Genomic DNA, 20,170 nt, shown 5'->3' on the forward strand with positions numbered 1-20,170 from the left:
ATACATACTGATAGGCTTCATCACCCTGTCTCCTCTCCACCAGTAAGCTGGTGTGTGGTGGGCGTTCTGGCGCAATATGGCTGCCGTCGCATCATCCAGGTGGATGCTGCACACTGGTGGTGGTTGAGGAGATTCCCTCCTTCTATGTAAAGCGCTTTGAGTACCCAGAAAAGCACTATATAAATGTAACAAATTATTATTATTATTATTTTATTCTATGAATATGCAAATTATCCCCACCTCCACTCATTCGCGCTAGCTCAGAGATCCACTCGCTGACATTCACACGTTGATCTGATTGGTTACAAGGTAGTTTGTGACGTCAGAAACACCAGCGATTTCAAACTGCGTTTCTGAGTCTGTCTTTAGTTCACTGCAATTTTAAGGAGAAAATATGAATTATGAATTTGCACATGGTTTGTCTTAAAGCATATTAAAAACACCACATAGACATATAAACAACATTAAAAGCTTGATTTTAACCACAGGGGGACTTAAGTTTTTATTAATAAGGTTGTTCATTGTAATTTTGTGCATTTCAGTTCAGTTCAGTTTAGTTGTTGACTCATTTCTAGCTAATTGACTCAACTGCTCGGATTGATTCTGTCTGATTCACGAAAGAATCATTCAGACAGGTTTTGGCACTAGCAATGCCAAGGTCAAGGGTTCCAATCCCAGGGAAAGGAAGAACCTTGCTTTGGATGAATCTGTCTGCCAAATGCATAAGTGGAAATGTAAACGATTCACTTATCTGACTCAGAAGAACGATTTGTTCATGAATCACCCATCACTACAGCTGCCTAAAACATCTTGGACAAACTAAAGACCATAAATGACCAGCTTTGACCAAGTAAACCATATGAAATGGTTATTATCAAGCTGGTTTAAACTAGATCTTTCATCTGGGATTACATGATTGACTCTGCTTGCTTTCCTGGGAAATGAGTTGCATTAAAATAAAAATTAGCATATTTTATGTAAAAAACAAAACAAATAAAAAAAACATCCGTCACTCACTCCTTACAGTTGAGTTGCCAGCTTTGCCAGCTAATATGCTGATGATGTAGAAATCAGCCAAGAAAGGCCAGACGGTGATGTGGCACCATTCAGTACACTTCCAAAAGGCCCAGGTGTTTCTGTTCTCTCTGTAGGGGAAAGAAAATTGGCTTCTGTCTTGCAGACTCGAAAGGTTTTTCCAGCTCAGTAGGGCCTTATCTTTAGCCTTGCCAACACATCATGACAGCTGAGCAGTGCTAATGCTATCAGCTTGTTCTATCTTCACACTCTTATATGACTGCTCTTATAGGCCTAGCTTCTATGCAACATGCAGACTTGGTAATATTGTAGATGGAATTGTGTTGCAACATTTAGCTTGCAATTGTTCTTATTCTGATTATTATGACAGACATTTAAATGGAAGCTTGTTTCCGTCACTGAATAAAAAATAAAAAGGTAATTGCAACTTTTTCTCACACAATTCTAACTTTTTTTCTTCACAATTCCAAGTTAGCATCTCTTATTTCTGACTTTTTTCTTACAATTGACTGACTTTTTTTTTATCAGAATTGCAAGTTTATATATCGCAACTTCGACTTTATAACACACAATTGCAAGTTTATAACTCGCAATTCAGAGAATAAAAGTCAGAATTATGAGATTAAACTCGCAATTGTGAGAAAAAAGTCAGAGTTACGAGATGTAAACTTGGAATTATGAGAAAAAAAGTCAGAGTTACGAGATGTAAACTCGTAATTGTGAGAAAAAAAAGTTGTAATTTTCTTATAAATGTTGTTCCGTGGCGGAAACAAGCTTTCATACATTTCTGCAACAAAAAAAAATTACCATGGTAAAACCACTGATATTTCAATTGACAGTAAGATAGTTTATTATCCTTTTAAAGTATTTGACTAATTGGTCATGCTCTGTTTTGGCTTGATTGTTCTTTTAGCTCAGCCGTATAATGCAGAATTTTACTACGACACTCCAAACCCCATTCGCACCTTGAAGAACAACTATTCCTACATCTTACAGTGGACACAGAGAGAACCCGGCGCTGTGGACAAAATCATCGGCTACTGGATCAGTCTCCGACAGGTAAACCAAGCACTAACACAGGAAGCTTAATATTTACTGCTTCTTTCTTTCCTTCTTTCCTTCTTTCTCTGTGTTGACTCGGTGGGAGGTGGATGAGTAGAATAAGTGTGTTTGTAATAGGAGTCAGGGGAATAGTGTGCTCTATGTAGGGAGCAGACAGCGGATCGATCACTGCTTGTACTGCATTAAAGAGACTCTCAGAACCCCACTGGCCCAACATAAGAACACACAAACTGCCTGATTGGGTCTGTATTTCATCCCTGCTGGAAAAAAAACAAAACAGGTCACACACCCTATTGTGGTCAAGCAGGTCCGCACAAGCTTGTAGTCTATCTAATAAACAACAAGCTTGGATTAAAATACAGTGTTGTTAGAGGCCACACTGAGGTTACGTTTCTGCTCTAACAGTGTCATTGATGTTGTAAATTGGCCTTTAGTGTTGACCTTGCAGGCAAAAATATTGGTGTTAGCACAAATAAATTGCGAATTGAAGTTGCATATTTATAGCATGCTTGAACCTATTGTGTTTAGAAGCTTGAGTTCTCCTCAACAGTCCTCATCTGTCCTCATTGTGTCCATCGGACTCGACTTTGCCAGATGGGATTGGATGCTCATGTATAGCTAATTTTATTTCACACCCATACAGCAATAATTCACATGGTTCTTGCCTTTTGACCCTCATCCCTGAGTCAGCAGTGTGAAGCCGCATGAATATCTGCTTTGTATGTACATCGTACATGAGTCTGGAGAGTTTGCTAAAAAATGAAAATATGTCCCAGTTTCCAATGTTAGGGTCACTGACTGGAAAGATAGCATACTTTTGGCTGCGGAAGGAAAGCTGTTTTGTGTGTTTCTTGCTCATTTACAGATATCTTTTATTCAAGATTTTGTTTTAAAAAATCAGCTTGCTGCGTCATTCTCAAAAATGCGTTTTCAACTATCATATTTTTGCATATGACACATACTAGTGCTGTCATCTTAAATGTTTTTGTCATCCACAGCACTGTTGAATGCGTCAAGCCAAGCTTATACAGATGCGACACAAACTTATTTAGCTGTTCATACTGCAAAAAAATCCTTAATGACTATTTTTGCCTACTTTTTAAGTTTTCTCCTTTAACAAGATACATTAATTTGAGAAGCATAACTTGAGAAGCTATTAAAACCTGTTTTCAAATAGACTTTTTTTTATTCACTGGCAGATATGTTGACTTGTTTTTAACTTGTTTATTCTTAACACAAGAGAAAACATCTGAGAGTGCAGTAAAACACAACACACCCGTGTTAAAGATGCATTGTCTGAAAACAAGCCATAATATCGTATGCAGTACGGTACAGGTAAACTGATCTTGTTTTAAGCATTTTTAGATATTTTAACTAGAAAACAAGTCGAAGCAGTTATGCTGCCTTATACAGATACAGTACTTCCTTTTGGCCAAATTTCTTAAAGATATACATGCATGTGTGTGCATTTATATATACATTATAATTTTACACAGTACACACGTATATTATGTAAAAACAAACTTTTATTTTGGATGCGATTAATCATTTCACAGGCCTATTTTCTACCATCTGAAAACTCACAAAGAGCTTATAAAATATGTAAAGGAGTCAAAACTGCTCCAAAAATTCCTCTGTTGCACACAAATGAAGATCTGCTGCAAGAAGACTATGTTTCTGACATCTAGTCAAGTCAAGTCACCTTTATTTATATAGCGCTTTTTACAATACAGATTGTATCAAAGAAGCTTCACATTGACAACATGAAAATAATACAACAAAGTTTGTTTCTAGAAGAAAATTGCATCATCGTCCACCCATAATAAGGCAGATCAATAATATTGTTGAATATTAAATGTCCCCAACTAAGCAAGCCAAAATCCAAGGCAACAGTGGCAAGGAACCAAAACTCCATCAGGTGACAGAATGGAGAAAAAAAACCTTGGGAGAACCCAGGCTCAGTCGGGGGCCAGTTCTCCTCTGGCCAACGAGCGAACAGTGTATGATTATGATCCAGGCAGTGTTACAGGTCAGAAGTCAGATTGGTTGTGTCGATGAGGCCTTCACAGGGCTGATGAGTCTGGCACTTCAGGATGCTTCATGGTTAGGTCCAGGTGCAGATCCACCATCTGATCTGGATACGGCCGGGGTCCACCTCACTTCAGGAAACGGAGAGTCTTGTTGACACTTCAGGACTGCGTTGTCGTCGCGTCCAGGTGCTGGTCCTTCTTCAGATCTGGATACGGCCTGGATCCGACGGACTGCGGTAAACCTCGGTATAAACAGAGAGACTAATATTAGCGTAGATGCCATTCTTCTTATGATGTAACGAGTACATCAGGATTTATGGGAAGTGTTCCCGGTTCCGGCTGGCCTAATCTATGCAGCCTAATATGGAATTATAGAAGTCTATAATGTGTTGTGTATGCTAGGTCAAAGAGATGTGTTTTTAGTCTAGCTTTGAACTGACAGAGTGTGTCTGCTTCCCGGACAATGTTAGGAAGATTGTTCCAAAGTTTTGGTGCTAAATAGGAAAAGGATCTACCGCCAGCAGTAAGTAATCAGCAATATTTTAAAATGTATACGATGTTTAATAGGGAGCCAGTGCAGTGTTGACAGAACTGGGCTAATATGGTCATACTTATTAGTTCTGGTAAGAACTTGAGCTGCTGTGTTTTGGACCAGCTGTAGTTTATTTATTAAGCGTGCAGGGCATCTGTACTGAACTGTGATGGGCAACGTGACTCCTATGATTAGAAGAACCAGGTGCTTGAGCATTCTGTCTTATTTAGGGTTGCATCTTGTGACATCACGTCCTGTTTATGGTTCATTCAGATGTCTTAGATCTGTGTTGCGTTCATATTTCAGTCAAACCTCTCCAAAATTAGTTTGGAAGGGAAAGGGTGGGTCTTGGTCCGCCTGTTTGTGTGCGCACCAGTGTTTGGATGGCATCATCTCTCATTTCGATTAAATAAACTACATCTTTGAAGCATTCGCAGGGATTCCCTCCACCCTGTGTGTCACGGTTGAAATCTGGTCACTCGGTTCAACAAACAAACACCCACTAACATCTCGGGACGACCCCGGCAGCGCATAGACGCTCCCTCGCCATGGAAACCGCTTCATCAGATTTTTTGATTCCAACGTCCTAATCATCTATTCATAGAAACCTAGCCCAGAGGGGGGCGGCAGGAACGGAAGAGCGTGGATGAATTATGGAGGGAGGCAGGAATCAAAGCGAACGGGGAGGGGGAGATTAGCCACTTGTCTTTGTGTGCATGAATAGCTAATCTTCCCCTGTTTAAAACCTTACCTTAAGTAAGAGTCTACAGGGACCAGTGAATTAACATCCTGACTGCAGCAAGCGTGCATTAACTTTTATGAGTGTGTGTGTGTGTGTGTGTGTGTGTGTGTGTGTGTGTGTGGTGGAGAGGGAGACAGATTATAGATGAGTTTCTCAGTAGACTCAGTTGAGTATATGTGCATATTTGATCATAGTAGAATAACAAAGAATGTCTGTGAATAGTGAAAAATAGTTCACTCTGTGTGTGTGTGTGTGTATCTATACGGTCAAGACTGTGCGTTTGTGTGTTTGTCTGTGTATGAATTTGTCCAAGGTGTGAATGCGCCGCGCTGCTTTGCAGTGGTAATGTTGATTAATGTTTTATAGATGTTGCTCTGAGAAATGTAGACAAGAAAGGAGAGAGAGAGAGAGAGAGAGAGAGAGAGAGAGAGGTTAATGAGCTGAAGAAAGCAGTGCTATTGTTTCTCACAGAGAACGAGAGCATTCGATACAGAGAGTTTTATACTACATTCACACTGCGAGTCTTAGTGCTCAATTCTGATTTACTGCTCAGATCCGATTTTTTTGTATAGCTGTTCACATTGTTGTTTTAAATGTGGCCAGTATCAGATTACAGTGTGAACAGATCGTGATCCTGAACTGACCCACATGCTCAAAAGAATGATACACAGATGATACACAGATGACACGCAGCACACTGTGATACGGAAGAAAACACGGATGACAGTAAAGTAAGCGAATACGCATTTATTTATAGTGTGATCTGCCATGGAAGCCAGCGAATTTATGCGCAGGCAATATAATAAATAAAGACGAGGATGCGAAATAAGAGAGTTTTTAAACATTTATGAAACGAGCCCTCATGTTTTGCTTGTATATAGAGCTGTCACTGTTATACTGATGAGTTCTGAGACTGTCCTTCACTGACTACCTTTCGCAATAATCTCGATAACTTCAGAAATGTTAAATCTCTGAAGTGACTCCCATGAGAGCAGAATTGGGACGAATGTTGCTCTAGAGGGACGTAAAAGTCGCATGAATTCCGATTTGACTGTTCAGATCGAGGTCGCATTGCAAAACATCTGACCTGTATCAGATTTAGGACATATCTGTCCGATAAGTGGCACATATCGGAACTGAAAAGATCAGATTCCATGTGGTTTGTGCTGTTCACACTGTCATGAGAAAAACAGATCTGAGTCACATGTACTGTAAATTAACTCAAACATATGAATAACTTTTAGTTTACTTAACATGCTTTTTTATTAGTTAATTTTTAATTTTTAATTTTTGAGGTTTATGCCTTTATTCATATAAAAATAATACAATAAATGATAAAATCAGTTATAATTATTTTAAATAAAATATGGTATTATTATTAATAATAAAATAATAATAACAACAGAATTCAGTTAGATTATTTAAATAATTTTATCTCTGATCTTTTAGCCTTATTTCCACTTTGAAATTAATTATGGATAGTCAGAATGTAAATAAACTATACATTTTTTTGTACATAGAAATATCATATTTTTCTATTATTTATAAAAAAGATTTCTTTTTTTGCCTCTCTTGCCTCCTTTGAGAAAACGCCCCTGCTAAAACTTACTTTTGTACTCTCTCTCTCTCTCTTTCTTTACTTAAACACTTTTTCTTCAGCACTTTCATAATAACAGGTGCACAGAGCGCTTTCATTTCAAGAATGCAAGAATGTTCAGTCGTCTCTGAAATGAGTGCTGTGTTTTTCAGAGAGCGCAGCAAACACCAAGCCTCATTTCTAAAAGCCGTGCCGCTTGTTTACCGGTGTGGAAAACTACAGTCCCTCTAGAATAAACTTGCGCTGACAGAGTAAGATGAGGAACGTTCATTACAGATTATTATTTTGAGCTCATTTTTCGCAGTTCTTTTTTTCCACCGTACTGATGTTAAAAAGCTAAACTCAGACATTGTTCTAAATTTGCTGACAAACAACAAACCCAGTTTCATCTTTTAGACACACTCTGTGCCATATGTTACACAGCCACGGGAGACTCAAACAGCTGTCTGCATCTGAACCCGTGCACCAGTGACAGACCTCAGATCAGTGTAGAGAGAGAGAGAGAGAGAGAGAGAGAGAGAGAGAGAGAGAGACTCTTTATTGAGTCGTACCTGCAGGGGGAATCCTGCAGCCAGAGAAGTGTGTTTCACAGGCCTCTGCTCACACCTCACACACCTGTGATATTACGAGAGGGTGAGATCTTACAGCTGTGTGTGTGTGTGTGTGTGTGTGTGTGTGTGTGTGTGTGTGAGTGTTTCGTACATAAAGCCCTATGCGATGTGGTGTAACCCTTAAAGCCGCTCGATTCTGCAAGTTCTTCATCCGTTAATGATTCAGTATATACCATATTCCTGAAGACAAGCGATCAAGACCCAGACCTAGAACCGTTAAAGCCCACTAGACCGAGACCTGTTGCTCCAAAAACTATTTTAATGAACTGAAAACTGTTTTTTGCAATATTTCAGGCTAAGGCTGTTCAGAGTTATGGATTTATTGTGAATTCTCTGATATGGTGAACATACTGTGCAGACTTATTGAGGTGCTTTTGCAATTATTTTAGACATGGACACAAATTTGTCATATTTTCACATGTAAACAAGCTTTGTGACAAAAATTAGCAAATTGATAGCAAGCAGGTGCACAGTGCATTGTAATACTAATATGTTTAATTGTTTTAGTGCAGTTTTTGTTCCATATTAAGAATTGAGTGTACAGTATAAGATTTTAACGTAAGTATGTGAACTAATTAATTTTTAATTTCTATAAAAACTATGTAAAAAACAGTACATTCATTTTTAGTTTTTTTGTGACATTTTTTTTATATAACATGAAATGTGAATAGCCAAAATAGTTGATATCAAGAATTAATTTCACTTAATTGGTTCAACTGATGTATTTGACAAATACATGTTTTTTTGTTTTTTTTTTATGGTTTGAAAACATGACCTTCACCCTCCTGCAATAATTCCATATCATGTTCTCATACGAATACAACCACACACACACACACACACACACACATCTGCCTTTAGCTTTTAAATGCATTTCAAATATCAAATGTTTGCTCGTGTGCCATCTTTAGAGGGAGATTACAGTTGATAAGAGAGAATGAAAGATGGGATGAGGTTTATATTTACCCAACAAGCCACCACAGACGCGACACAAGTGTGTTTTGCTAGTTTCAGCCTGACGCAGTTATCATTTTCACGTCCTGCACCACGTTGTTTAAATAGCAAATGCATTTGCGCCCATTTGTGCGCCCATGGGCTGCCGGTCTGAAAACGAGGTGTGTTCTGGCGCATTGTTGGCGCGTTGCTATTTTGAGGCAACAGGAATAGACTGAGCCATTGACCAACTGAAACCTGGTCTAAAGTCAATGGTGCAATATTTGTTTTTTTGGTATTTAATGAGCACGTTAGTAATGTGCGCCTATAGGCGGGTACACAACACGTGTACACTCTGCTTATTAAAGGGGTGGTTGATTATGATTTCACTTTTCTAACTTTAGTTAGTGTGTAATGTTGTTGCTGAGCATAAACAACATCTGCAAAGTTACAATGCTCAAAGTTCAAAGCAAAGGGAGATATTTGCTTTTAAAGAAATAGTTTTTTAAGGACTACAACAAACGGCTGGTAGGGACTACACGACACTACGTGACATCACCGACCCTAAAATTTACATAAACCCCGCCCCCAGGAACACGCAGTCCATGTTGAGAAGAGGAAGAGTTGTTGTAGTCGAGCACATTTGTGAGTCAGCTCAAACTGTAGCATCCGTCTTTTCACATGCAATAGAAAGTCACTCTGTTTGCATCTCACAACAGTTCCTATACGAGCGATTTATAGATTATCATGATAAAATGCTAATTGAAGATAGTTTAACTCCACATCAGCAACATAAATTCATCAACTAACCATTCAGAGACATCCTGTTGCATTCTATGTGTTGTCACTTCTTCTTGAGTCTCTCCATCTTTGTCTGACTTCGGTTTAAACATAAAGGCAGAACAGTTTCTGACATTAGTGTGTGTCTGCGTGAGGTAATCGGAGCTGCTACACACAGGAGCTCTTGAAACTCCGCCCTCTGTGTCGGGAGCAGCAGCTCATTTGCATTTAAAAGGCCAGACACAAAACGGTGCGTTTTTGCTAACCCTCAAAAAGTGACAACTTTAACATGCTATATAAAAATATCTGTGGGGTATTTTGAGCTAAAACTTCACATACACACTCTGGGGACATCAGAGACTTATTTTACATCCTGTGAAAAGGGCATTATACCACCCCTTTAAACACACAGGGACGTGCAGCATCACACAAACATGCCAAATATTTAAAATAAAAGGATTACAATGTAAAAGATTATTATTGTGTACATAAAGATATGGTGGAATCCGGCTTGTCCCGTAGATGGTCTACATGCGCGCTTTAACCTCGCGCACGAGCGGATCCGTTTGCGCTCTGGAGACGGCTTCGGTCTTTCCACTATCAAATTCCGTCATGTAAATAGCGAATCTGCCATGGCGCGAGCGCAACTGGCATTTAAAGGGAATGGGAGATGAGACTCTGATTCTGAGGGACTCTGACTCTGCCATGCACTTTAGACCATGCGCTTAGATGGTTAAAATAGGGCCTATAGCTCATTATGATCAGGTCTTTCTCAACGTAATGATACTGTTATTGTTGGCACATACATTTTTATTTGTAGTAGTCTGTAAGTTATGAGGGAAAATGTCACACAAAAAAAGTTGCAGTAGCCCCTGGTCTCTTGTAATGGATGTGTGACTGATATTGATGACAGGAAGTCCACGCACAGAAGGCTGATACATTACCTGGCGTATGGGAACAAACAGAGAACAACAAATAACTGAATGAAAAAAGACATTTGGAGGTGAAGGATTGTGGGAGGTATAACACACAGGTGTGTGAAGGTTTAGCTATACATGTGAGGGCTAAATGTTCTCACTAATATTTTGAAAAATAACCAACTTATGAAGACAGTTTATATTAAAAATGCTATTTATTTTTAAAATAATATATGAAGTAACATGGATATTTTCTCCATTTTTTATTTGTTATTAGCTGTCGTTCAGCTCTTATTTTTAATTTAGTTGTTGTTTTATCCATTTAATTGATGATCCGGTGGATACGTTTTTTTATCAAGTTGTCTTGGTCATTGATATCATTCTTTAGGTATTTGAAACTTGTGTTCGTATCGTTCAAGGATAAGTATTGTTCCCACGGCTTACTAATACGTCAGCATATTTTACTAATTCGTTCCTTCGTTTTAGATAAATCTTTCGCACTATATAATAATTAGTTCCCTCGTTTTAATAAATCGTGTCTACATTATGTAATAATTGTTCCCTTGTTTTACTTAAAACAAAACAAGGAATGTATTTAGTACAGTGTGGCCATGATTTACATTATTATTATTCATTAAGCACTGCCACCCTTCCCTGGTGTGTGTGTGTGTGTGTGTGTGTGTGTGTGTGTGTGTGTGTGTGTGTGTGTGTGTGTGTGTGTGTGTGTGTGTGTGTGTGTGTGTGTGTGTGTGTGTGTGTGTGTGTGTGTGTGTGTGTGTGTGTGTGTGTGGTAATTTAGATGAAGAGAGATACACAGAAAATCCCTGTTAACTGAGAGGAGCAGCCAAGCGGAGACAATTTATCTGTGACTTTTACAAGGCGCACGTGTGTGCGTGTGTGTGTGTGTGTGTGTGTGTTAGATACGGCTGTTAAGTCTTGGCATGCATTGTGTAGGCTCAAGTGGGTTTAGTGTTGGACGTGGCAGCACACCACTCCATGTTGCCTTGGTGAACGGCCCAGTAACAGGGGTTTACGGTGGCACTTAATTAGACAGATAACAAATGTGTTTGACCTCACTAGCCAGGTTAACATCACAGCTATGCTTCTACTTCCTACCTGGAAAAGTGGGAACAAAGGATGAAAAAAAGCTTCACACACACACACACTTATTCATGTGTGTCGTGTTTAGAGGGAATGCCGGCGGGTTTACCTGCTGCCTGGGTCTCCATGCGGAGCTGAAGATAATTTCTCATTCCTTTGTGCACTGTTTCCATGGGGCTGCTGCCACGTTTCCCATAATTCCACAAGGAAAAAGCCTGGACTGGCGCGGTGCCGCCGGCCCTGTGAATACCACACATCCTCTGGGAGTGAGAGCTGACCTGGAACAGCTCACTGCACATTCATTTCCTCTAATAAGACACAGCTAATTGTTTTTGCGGCACCAAACGGAGCTGCAAACTGTTTGTATGAATTGGAGAAATCATAACACAATATGCCGACTTTATCCCTGCCTTACAGTCAATGGTCCATTCTGTCATGACTAGGCAGATGAAGCAGACAGACGAACGTAGATTTGAATGGTAAACAAGATTTAATCCAATAGCAGGTGAACAGAATGTAACAGCATTTTAGCATTCACACGAACAATAACCAACAAGGAACAGAACTGAACGGGAGGATATATACACAGAGTAAACAAGGGAATTAACTAAATTAACATAATTCAGTCAGGACCACTTGAGTCAAAAATACCATAGACAATTCTTTGTCAAATATTCAAATTTTTATTTGCATGATTGTTAAAGTTACATTTGGCGGTATGGCTCTGTTCTGAGTTACCCATCATTTTCATGAGCTCCATGAAGGCTAGTCAGGGAACAGCAGCAGCTTCTGGGGACAATCTCCCATTTAAAACTGGGAAAGCAGCAAAAACAAATCCCCCCTGAGAACAGAGCATGCATCAATGAAAACAGAATGACACTGATTAAGTTAAACAGAAGTTAAAGGAGGAGCTAGGGGAGGAGGTGGGTTGCAAGCAATGCAGTGGAAGCAGCCAAGCAGGCAGACTGAGAATGGACTTAAATAAGCCGCCCTGTTTGAAAGGGACCAATTGAGTGCTTAGGAATCGGATCAGCTGTTAGGTCTGGGTATCAGCTGATAGCTGAGCTTGACTACGCGGCCTGCCTGAACTGACGCTGAACGCTATATTTGTGACGCATACGGCCAAAATGACATTTTCAGATATCTATTTTAAGTCTATTTTAAATCTCTTAAGCTCACCAAAGCTGTATTTATTTGATCAAAAATACAGTAAAAACAGTAATATATTAAAATAGCTGTTTTTTTGTTTTAATATAATTTATTTATGTGATGTTAAAGCTGTATATATATATATATATTGCATGCCCCAAACCTTTGAATGGTAGTGTATGGTTTCCACAAAAAAAAAAAAAAAAAAAATACAGTTAATTAAGCAGCACTATTTTCAACATTAATAATAATAATGAATGTTTTTTGAGCACCAACTCATCGTATCAGAATGATTTCTGAAGGATCAAGTGACAGAAGCCTGGAGTAATGATGCTGAAAATTCAGCTTTACCATCACAGAAATATATTACATTTTAAAACATTCTATTTTAAATTATAATAATATTTCACAATATTACTGTTTTTACTGTAATTTTGATCAAATCAATACAGCGTTGGTGAGAATAAGAGACATATTTCAACAAAAAAACAAAACAATCCAAACTAAAATATATTTATTTTGAAGGTTCAACTTTCCTTATGCCACACCGTTTACAACATACAGTATATTTAGAATATACTTGAAATCTATTTGTCCAGAAGTGTTTCTGTATGGGTTACTACTGTGGTGGTAACAAACCTGAGTAAATAGGGTAGAAAGTTACCTTCACCATTACCTTTTGCACTTTTGAACTGCTTGCTAACTAACATGCTCAGCATTCTCTTCAATCTGTTGCTCCACTATGGCAATATTTACGCTAATGCGCTCCTTCTGACAATAAGAGTGCAATGCTTTATTTAGATTGTATTGGTCTAAGAGTTTGCATTGCTTTAGCTGCTAGTGTTTGAACTTGTAGTACACAGTACCTGCAATAGTAAATGCCTTTTTGTAAAGTGAATAAATACGTAAAAAAAAAAACACACACACACATAAAATGCTATTGTTTCGCAAAAATTTCTTCAGAAATGCCTCAAACCCAGCAGCATTCAGAGGCGTTGTAGATATCCCACGGGAAAGCCAAAGTAGAGAATGACAAGTTGATCTGTTTCAGCAAGTGTTCTTAGTCAGCACACTGCTGTTGTGCCTGAGGAAAGACTTGGAAAGCTTCTTACAGCAGGGTGGCTTGATACCAGCTGACCTTGCACTCAGCAAATCATTGCACTGAAGGCCTTTCTGTGGTTTGTGGAGGGTAGAGATGTACAACACTGAGTGTGATGCAACAAGTTTCTGTCCTCACTGAAAGGGAAAATGCTTATGAAAGTGAAAAGCCATAAGGTCAGATGAGCGATTGTCTGTGTCCATGCAGTCATTGACATATTGCAGTTTCTTCTATCTTCCCCCTCTCCTCCTCTTTTCCCTGTTCTGCTTTCTTTTCTTTTTTTTCATGACATAGTTACCAATCCAAAATAATGCCAGCTCTACTTATGAGACACACGGCTGTATGCAATTCGTTATTGTTGGGTGATTCTGTTTAAAAAAACAGCTGAGGAATAATAATAGTGCAACATTTGACATCAGTGTTGTATCATCCATAAATTTCAAAGCTTAATGATTTTTTTTTTGTGATTTTAAATGCAACTTTTTTCAAACAAGTAATTACTTATTCATGTTATTCATGAGTTCCTCCACAGATGGAAACACAAAAGACATCAACACATAAAAGCAATAATTTCTTCAAAAAGGTGGAATTATAAAACATTTAATAATGTACTAATATATGTGTACATGTGTACATACACTACCATTCATAAGTTTGGAGTCAGTAAGATTTTAGTAATTCAGCAGTGATACATTCATTTCAAAAGTGACAGTAAAGACATTTCTAATGTTATAAGATATTTCTTTTTCAAATAAGTGCTGTTTTGGAGCTTTCATTGAATTCATCAACTCAAAAAACAAAACAAAAAAAACAAAAAACCTGTCACAGTTTCTTGGGCAGCAATTCGGCATATTGATTTCTGAAGGATCATGTGACACTGAAGACTGAATGATGCTGAAATAAATTGCAGATAAAAAAAAAACATTTTAAATGTATTTGAAAAAGTATTAAAATAGAAAACAGATATTTAAAATGGTTATAATATTTCACAAAAAATTCTACTTTTTGATTAAATAAATACAGCCTTGGTGAGCATACGTGATTTCTTTCAGAAACATTAAAAAGGCTTACCGATCCCAAAAGTTTGAACTGTAGTGTAAGATTTTATGTTAAGACAAGTATAAATGGTAATCATAATCATTGAATATTCCTCTCGTTGCAGAACCGACAGATGGTTTTGTCCAAGCAGATCACCACTAAAGAGCCAGTGAAAGGTGTGCTGATGTCCTACACGCTGACGGACTTGCGTATTCCCCTGTCGTATGAGGTCAGCCTTACTCCCATAACTAACTACGGCACCGGAAACACAGTCACACGCACCATACAGTACTCCGAACGTAAGTCACCTTACACTTATGCAAGTCATTTGGTATTTGCATCATATGACATGCAAGATGTCACTCATCAGTTGTTGAATGTGTAGGCTCCTCGTATCTATTTACTTTTGTATTGATGTTTAAATGCACAGAGATCTGCAATAATATCTGCTATATATTTCATATTCACTGGAAGTTTCATATCATGAAAGTTCATATTTTACATTCAGGTTGGAAAACAACAATCTTGTTTAATTTTGAAATCTTGATATTTGTATGTGGGCAAGCACAAAGCAAAGCTGGGCTAGTTGTGGAATGGGAATCTGAGCCAGAATTGTTAAATTCCTCATGATTCCCATCAACAGAGGTCATGCATTTCAAATGTGAGGTTTCACTTTCGGGATTATGTTAAATTGAGATGTCGAAAGTATGGCAGCCATCGTGTGTTGAGTTAGCTGATGGCTACAGAACAGCAGGAACAGGCCAGCGGTTTCAGTGCGAGAGCGGAGTCTGAATCTCAGAAACGGCTGATAGAATCTAATCCCATTGGATAGTCTTTCAATCTCACATTCCCAATCTCAGCACTTGCTCTCAGCAGACCAAAAAATGGCCAACCTCCAGAATAAATGGACTGCTGGAAGACATCGAACCCTTCTTAATGTGATGCACACAAAAATTCCATACACGAATACACACTTTGTATTATATGTTAAATATAATGGGTTTTATATTTATGATATATGTTAGTTTCTGCTACTGTTATTAATGCATACAAATGTTTTTTCCGTAATGTGTTATATCATTTATAGATATTTTAGGTTATATTAAAATGTTTGGTAAGACATAAGTAAGTATTTATTTGTATTAGTATTTATTGATATTATATATATATATATATATATATATATATATATATATATATATATAAAAATATATATATATATATACATTTAGATTTTCTTTATTGATTAATATTATTATTATTATTTTTATTAATATTATTTTATTTTATATCCAAATGTTTGGTAAAAAAGTATGGATGTAAATATTATTTATTGATTTATTGTTAATTATGCTATTTAGTACTACATTACATATTTTTATATTGGTCTCTATAATGGAAAATTATATCTTGTGTTTATTAAGTGTATAAAAAAATGCCTTTTAACTATTATTATTTTTTTACAGATTTTATTGCTTGCATTCAAAAAATTGTAATCTAATTTCTCATTTAAAAATAGTAAATTAATCATTTGGTTAAAATAATAGTCGAAGATTATATATGGAACAAAACGTTAGTGCTATTTTTGAGGAATTATATAAATATTGTAAAATATATTGTATATGTATTCAGTATTTGTCAAAAGGCTGTTTTGTAGTTATATCATACAGCCTTGTGTGATGTATGTATGTATGTATGTATATATATTTATATAATCTTTATTTCTTTTCTCATGCAGCCTACACTTATCCAAGACCTTCAGGTAAGACAGTTCTTTACTTTTTCTTTCCATGATGCTTTTGTGCGTGTTGTCTTTCTCTCTCCTCTAAACCGTCCTCCCATCTCATGCTTGCCCTGCCTTTCAGTTCTTCCCAATTAAATTCAACACAGTTCTATTGGCAGCATAAGCACAGAGCTTTGCCAAAAAGCACAAAAAAAACCCCATAAATTAAAACAGACTGAAGATCAGCAGAGTAAATTGAAGAGCTGGATGCTTGTGGAGGGGAGAGAATGGTGATTTCAAACCACAACACGGAAATCCTGCATTCTTCTCCATTAATTCACTCTGTCTTCTCTCACACGGAAAATCAGCCATTTAAAGTGTGAATTGAGACGTTCTGGGTGACTAACTACAGTATTCTGTGTTTGTTAATGAGGGTAATCGCTGTGAACGTCGCAATATGCTGAGAGTACTTCAGTTCTCCAGAGGAGCCTGTCGAGAAGCCTCCTTACATTAAAACCTACACACCTCCTCCTTAGATTTGCTCATCAGTATTAGGCCAGAAAAATACTTTATGCAAGTACGCAAACGCAGGTGCGAATGCTTACCCATGCTTAACAGATTGAGCTGCATTCTTGTGCTATTATGAGGCAAATGTCAGCTTCAGATTGCACACCCACAATCATTCTGATGTATATTGCACATAAATTCCCATATGATTTTACATTTGGGACAATCTTTGACCTGAACGAGAAAACGGACTGAGACGTATACAGTTTTTGCTAATGGCTGCTGTAGCGCCCCTTGTATCAATGCTTATAAATTGTGCTTCAACATATTTTAATATTCAGTATCACATTTTTGCATTCATGAGCTTGCGTAGAGTATTTTTTTACTTTAATCATTACATGCAGTTAGTGCCAATTAACTAGTAAGATGAATCTCGAATCCGTTTCATGTTTTTGTGTGTTTAGATCAAGTGTGCGGCTTTGAGGATATTAGGATATGTGGGTTCACTCAAGACCGCAGCGATGTGTTTGACTGGACCAGACAGAACCATCTCACCCAGAATCCCAAACGGTCGGTTAATACAGGGCCTGATACGGACAGGAGTGGGACGAAAGAGGGTAAAAACACGCACAAATTACATCCTCGTCCACCAACACACTATCACAGTAATTATGGGTGTATACATTTGAAAAGAAACATTTTCTATTCAATTCAAATGTATTTTAATAGCGCTTTTTCAAACTAAATATCGTACCTTTACAGAATTTTTCCAGTGGAAACTCCATAGAAAGACACACTTGTATCCTTGAAAACAATTTATTTTATTTTATTTTATTTTATTTTATTTTATTTTATTTTATTTTATTTTATTTTATTTATTTATTTATTTATTTATTTTATTTTATTTTATTTTATTTTATTTTATTTTATTTTATTTTATTTTATTTATTTTATTTATTTTATTTATTTTATTTATTTTATTTATTTTATTTATTTATTTATTTTATTTTTTTTTTTTATTTTTTTTTTTTTTTTATTTTTTTTTTTTTTAAAATTTTGTTATTTAATTTGAAAAAAAAAGTATAATTTTTTTATTATATATATATATAATCTTTTTATTTATTATTTGCTCCTGTCCTCTTGCGGTAACACGTGTTTTGTACTTTCCTTCTACAATAAAGGTTTCTACATGTACATTGAGACGTCGCGGCCCCGTGAGGCCGGGGACCGAGCTCGTCTGCTCTCTCCACTGTACAACGTGACGGCAGCGCGAGGACCAACGGGGACCAACAGAACCCCATACTGTGTCTCCTTCTACTACAACATGAACGGGAAACATATTGGTGAGCCTTTAACCCTAGTCTGAATTCCCACCACCTCAGTCAGAGAGACAAAAACATTTTAATTCTCGATTTTGAAACCTATTTTACTTTAGTTACCTGTTGTTTTGCTGTTGCATTCATGGGGAATTGATTGGATAGTGGAAAGTGGTCTCGATATGACGGGTTGCAAGTTTGAGGACGTTGTTTCCCTGCAGAAATCTGTGCGCGTGCATACACACATGTGTTTATACTTCAGCTTCTAACTTGAGTTCGCTGTGTCTTGAAAAGCGTTCTCCTATACCGCAGCATTGAGCTGAATCTGTCAAGGAAAGTACAGTGCTTTATGAGTAGCGTTCATCAGAAGGTCAAAGACAGTGAAGGACACAGACAGTCAGAGAGAGAGGTGATGTCATCCACGCATCCATTACTTATTTATTGTGACTGTTAAAACATTAAGGTTTGTTTCAAAGTGACATCTGTCTATTCTCTTTGCTCCAAGAGAGTCGTGTGTGCCTTGTAAACCCTACATTATGGGGACAAAATTTCCCCACAAAGATGGAAATTTCCAAAATCCTTAGTCCTTGTGGGGACATTTTTTGGTCCTCACGTGGAAAACTACTTATAAATCATGCCAAGTGATGTTTTTTGATAATGTAAAAATGCAGAAAGTTGTCTATGATGGGTAGGTTTAGGAGTAGTGTTAGTGTAAAGAGATAGAATATACAGTTTGTACAGTATGAAAACATTATGCCTATGGAAAGTGCCCATAAAACATGAAAACACATTAGCGTCACACAGTAGTAATTCTAACCGAGTACACTTCACACACAGACATTGGCTAGAATTGTCAATTTGTAATTAGATTAAAATGTTATATACGCTACGCTATTTTTAGTTTTTCCACTCGTCACAATGCATTATGGAATTGTCTATGTTAAGGAAAGATGTGACGCTGCCTCAGGGGCCTTTCACACAGGACACGTTGTATCATCCGTCTACACTACATTTTCATTGTTGTTTTATGGCAGCATGTGCTAAGTAGGCGTCTGTGGCTGTTGCCACTTTAAGACACCATGTCACGTTAAATTAAGTTCAACTTTTAATGTTCTTTGAGACGTTGTGGTCGATTCCTCTGCACTGTTTTTAGCAGTTTTTTTAATGCAAGAACATGTCCTGTGTGAACGGCCACTTAGAACGCTATTAAAAGAAGGTCTCTTGAAAAGCTAACCCGAATTAGCCTCTGAATCGCACCTAAAATGCTTTTTAATTAGACAGTAGACTGTTTTGGAGCAGAGCCTTCTAGAAATGTGTTTGTTTGCTCAGGATACTATATATATATGTGTGTGGGTGTTGGGGATTTACTATAGTTTGATGACAAAGCTGTTCCTAGAAGTAAATCTAGGCTAAATCTGACAAAACCTGTCTATTATGACCTCAAATGCATAAACAACTCATAAAACAGTAAATAATGTTGTTATAATTTAAAAAAATGCAACATGAACAGTGATTAATGGGTGTTTTTGATGGGGTTCAAAGATCTGTAACTCTCTGGGAACAACCTGTTATCACACACTTGTACACACAGACTTTAATTGCTCATTAATGTAAGGAATTTATCACAGAAAACTCCTTCAAGCAAAGTTTCGACAGCAGACCAAAAGTTTTTGTTGTTGTTTTCCTCATTTTTCAGCTTGACAAATAAAGTAACCGTAACGTCCTGTTTCCCCTCGCTTTTTATCTGCGCTCTCTTTTCAAACTTTATCAGCCCATTAACGGCTCATAAATTGTGCTTCTCTCCCTCTCTTTCTCCTCTTCTGCATCTCTCTCTCTCTCTCTGACTGTCTGTCTGCTTTACTTTCACTCCACCTCATTCTCTTTACCTGTGCGTCTCCGCTGTCTGTCTCCTGTTCTAATGAGACGAGCCCGTTTAATTATTTGCCAGTTGCCACTCATGACACGGGCTGGGCTCGCGATGGGGGGCGGCTGGTGAAC

The 20,170-nt window shown here is 37.4% G+C and overlaps 1 protein-coding gene and 1 long non-coding RNA gene across 3 annotated transcripts in view; one reads left to right on the forward strand and one right to left on the reverse strand.

Moving 5' to 3' along the window:
• Positions 1-5,651, reverse strand: part of LOC309486259 — a 323,243-nt gene extending 317,592 nt beyond the window's left edge. Inside the window, exon 1 of the long non-coding RNA XR_014201413.1 lies at positions 3,780-5,651. This is a non-coding gene — a long non-coding RNA (uncharacterized lncRNA). The remainder of the gene's footprint in view (positions 1-3,779) is intronic.
• mdga1 (MAM domain containing glycosylphosphatidylinositol anchor 1) overlaps positions 1-20,170 on the forward strand; it is a 204,117-nt gene that overhangs the window by 142,099 nt on the left and 41,848 nt on the right. For both annotated transcript variants that reach the window (XM_082153308.1, XM_082153307.1), the window contains exons 11-15: positions 1,949-2,094; positions 14,751-14,925; positions 16,365-16,388; positions 17,321-17,473; positions 18,038-18,199. In XM_082153308.1, coding sequence (XP_082009434.1) covers positions 1,949-2,094; positions 14,751-14,925; positions 16,365-16,388; positions 17,321-17,473; positions 18,038-18,199 — 660 coding nt within the window. The remainder of the gene's footprint in view (positions 1-1,948; positions 2,095-14,750; positions 14,926-16,364; positions 16,389-17,320; positions 17,474-18,037; positions 18,200-20,170) is intronic.

Source organism: Leuciscus leuciscus (genome assembly GCF_965113295.1).
Source record: "Leuciscus leuciscus genome assembly, chromosome: 22".
NCBI lineage: Eukaryota > Metazoa > Chordata > Actinopteri > Cypriniformes > Leuciscidae > Leuciscus > Leuciscus leuciscus.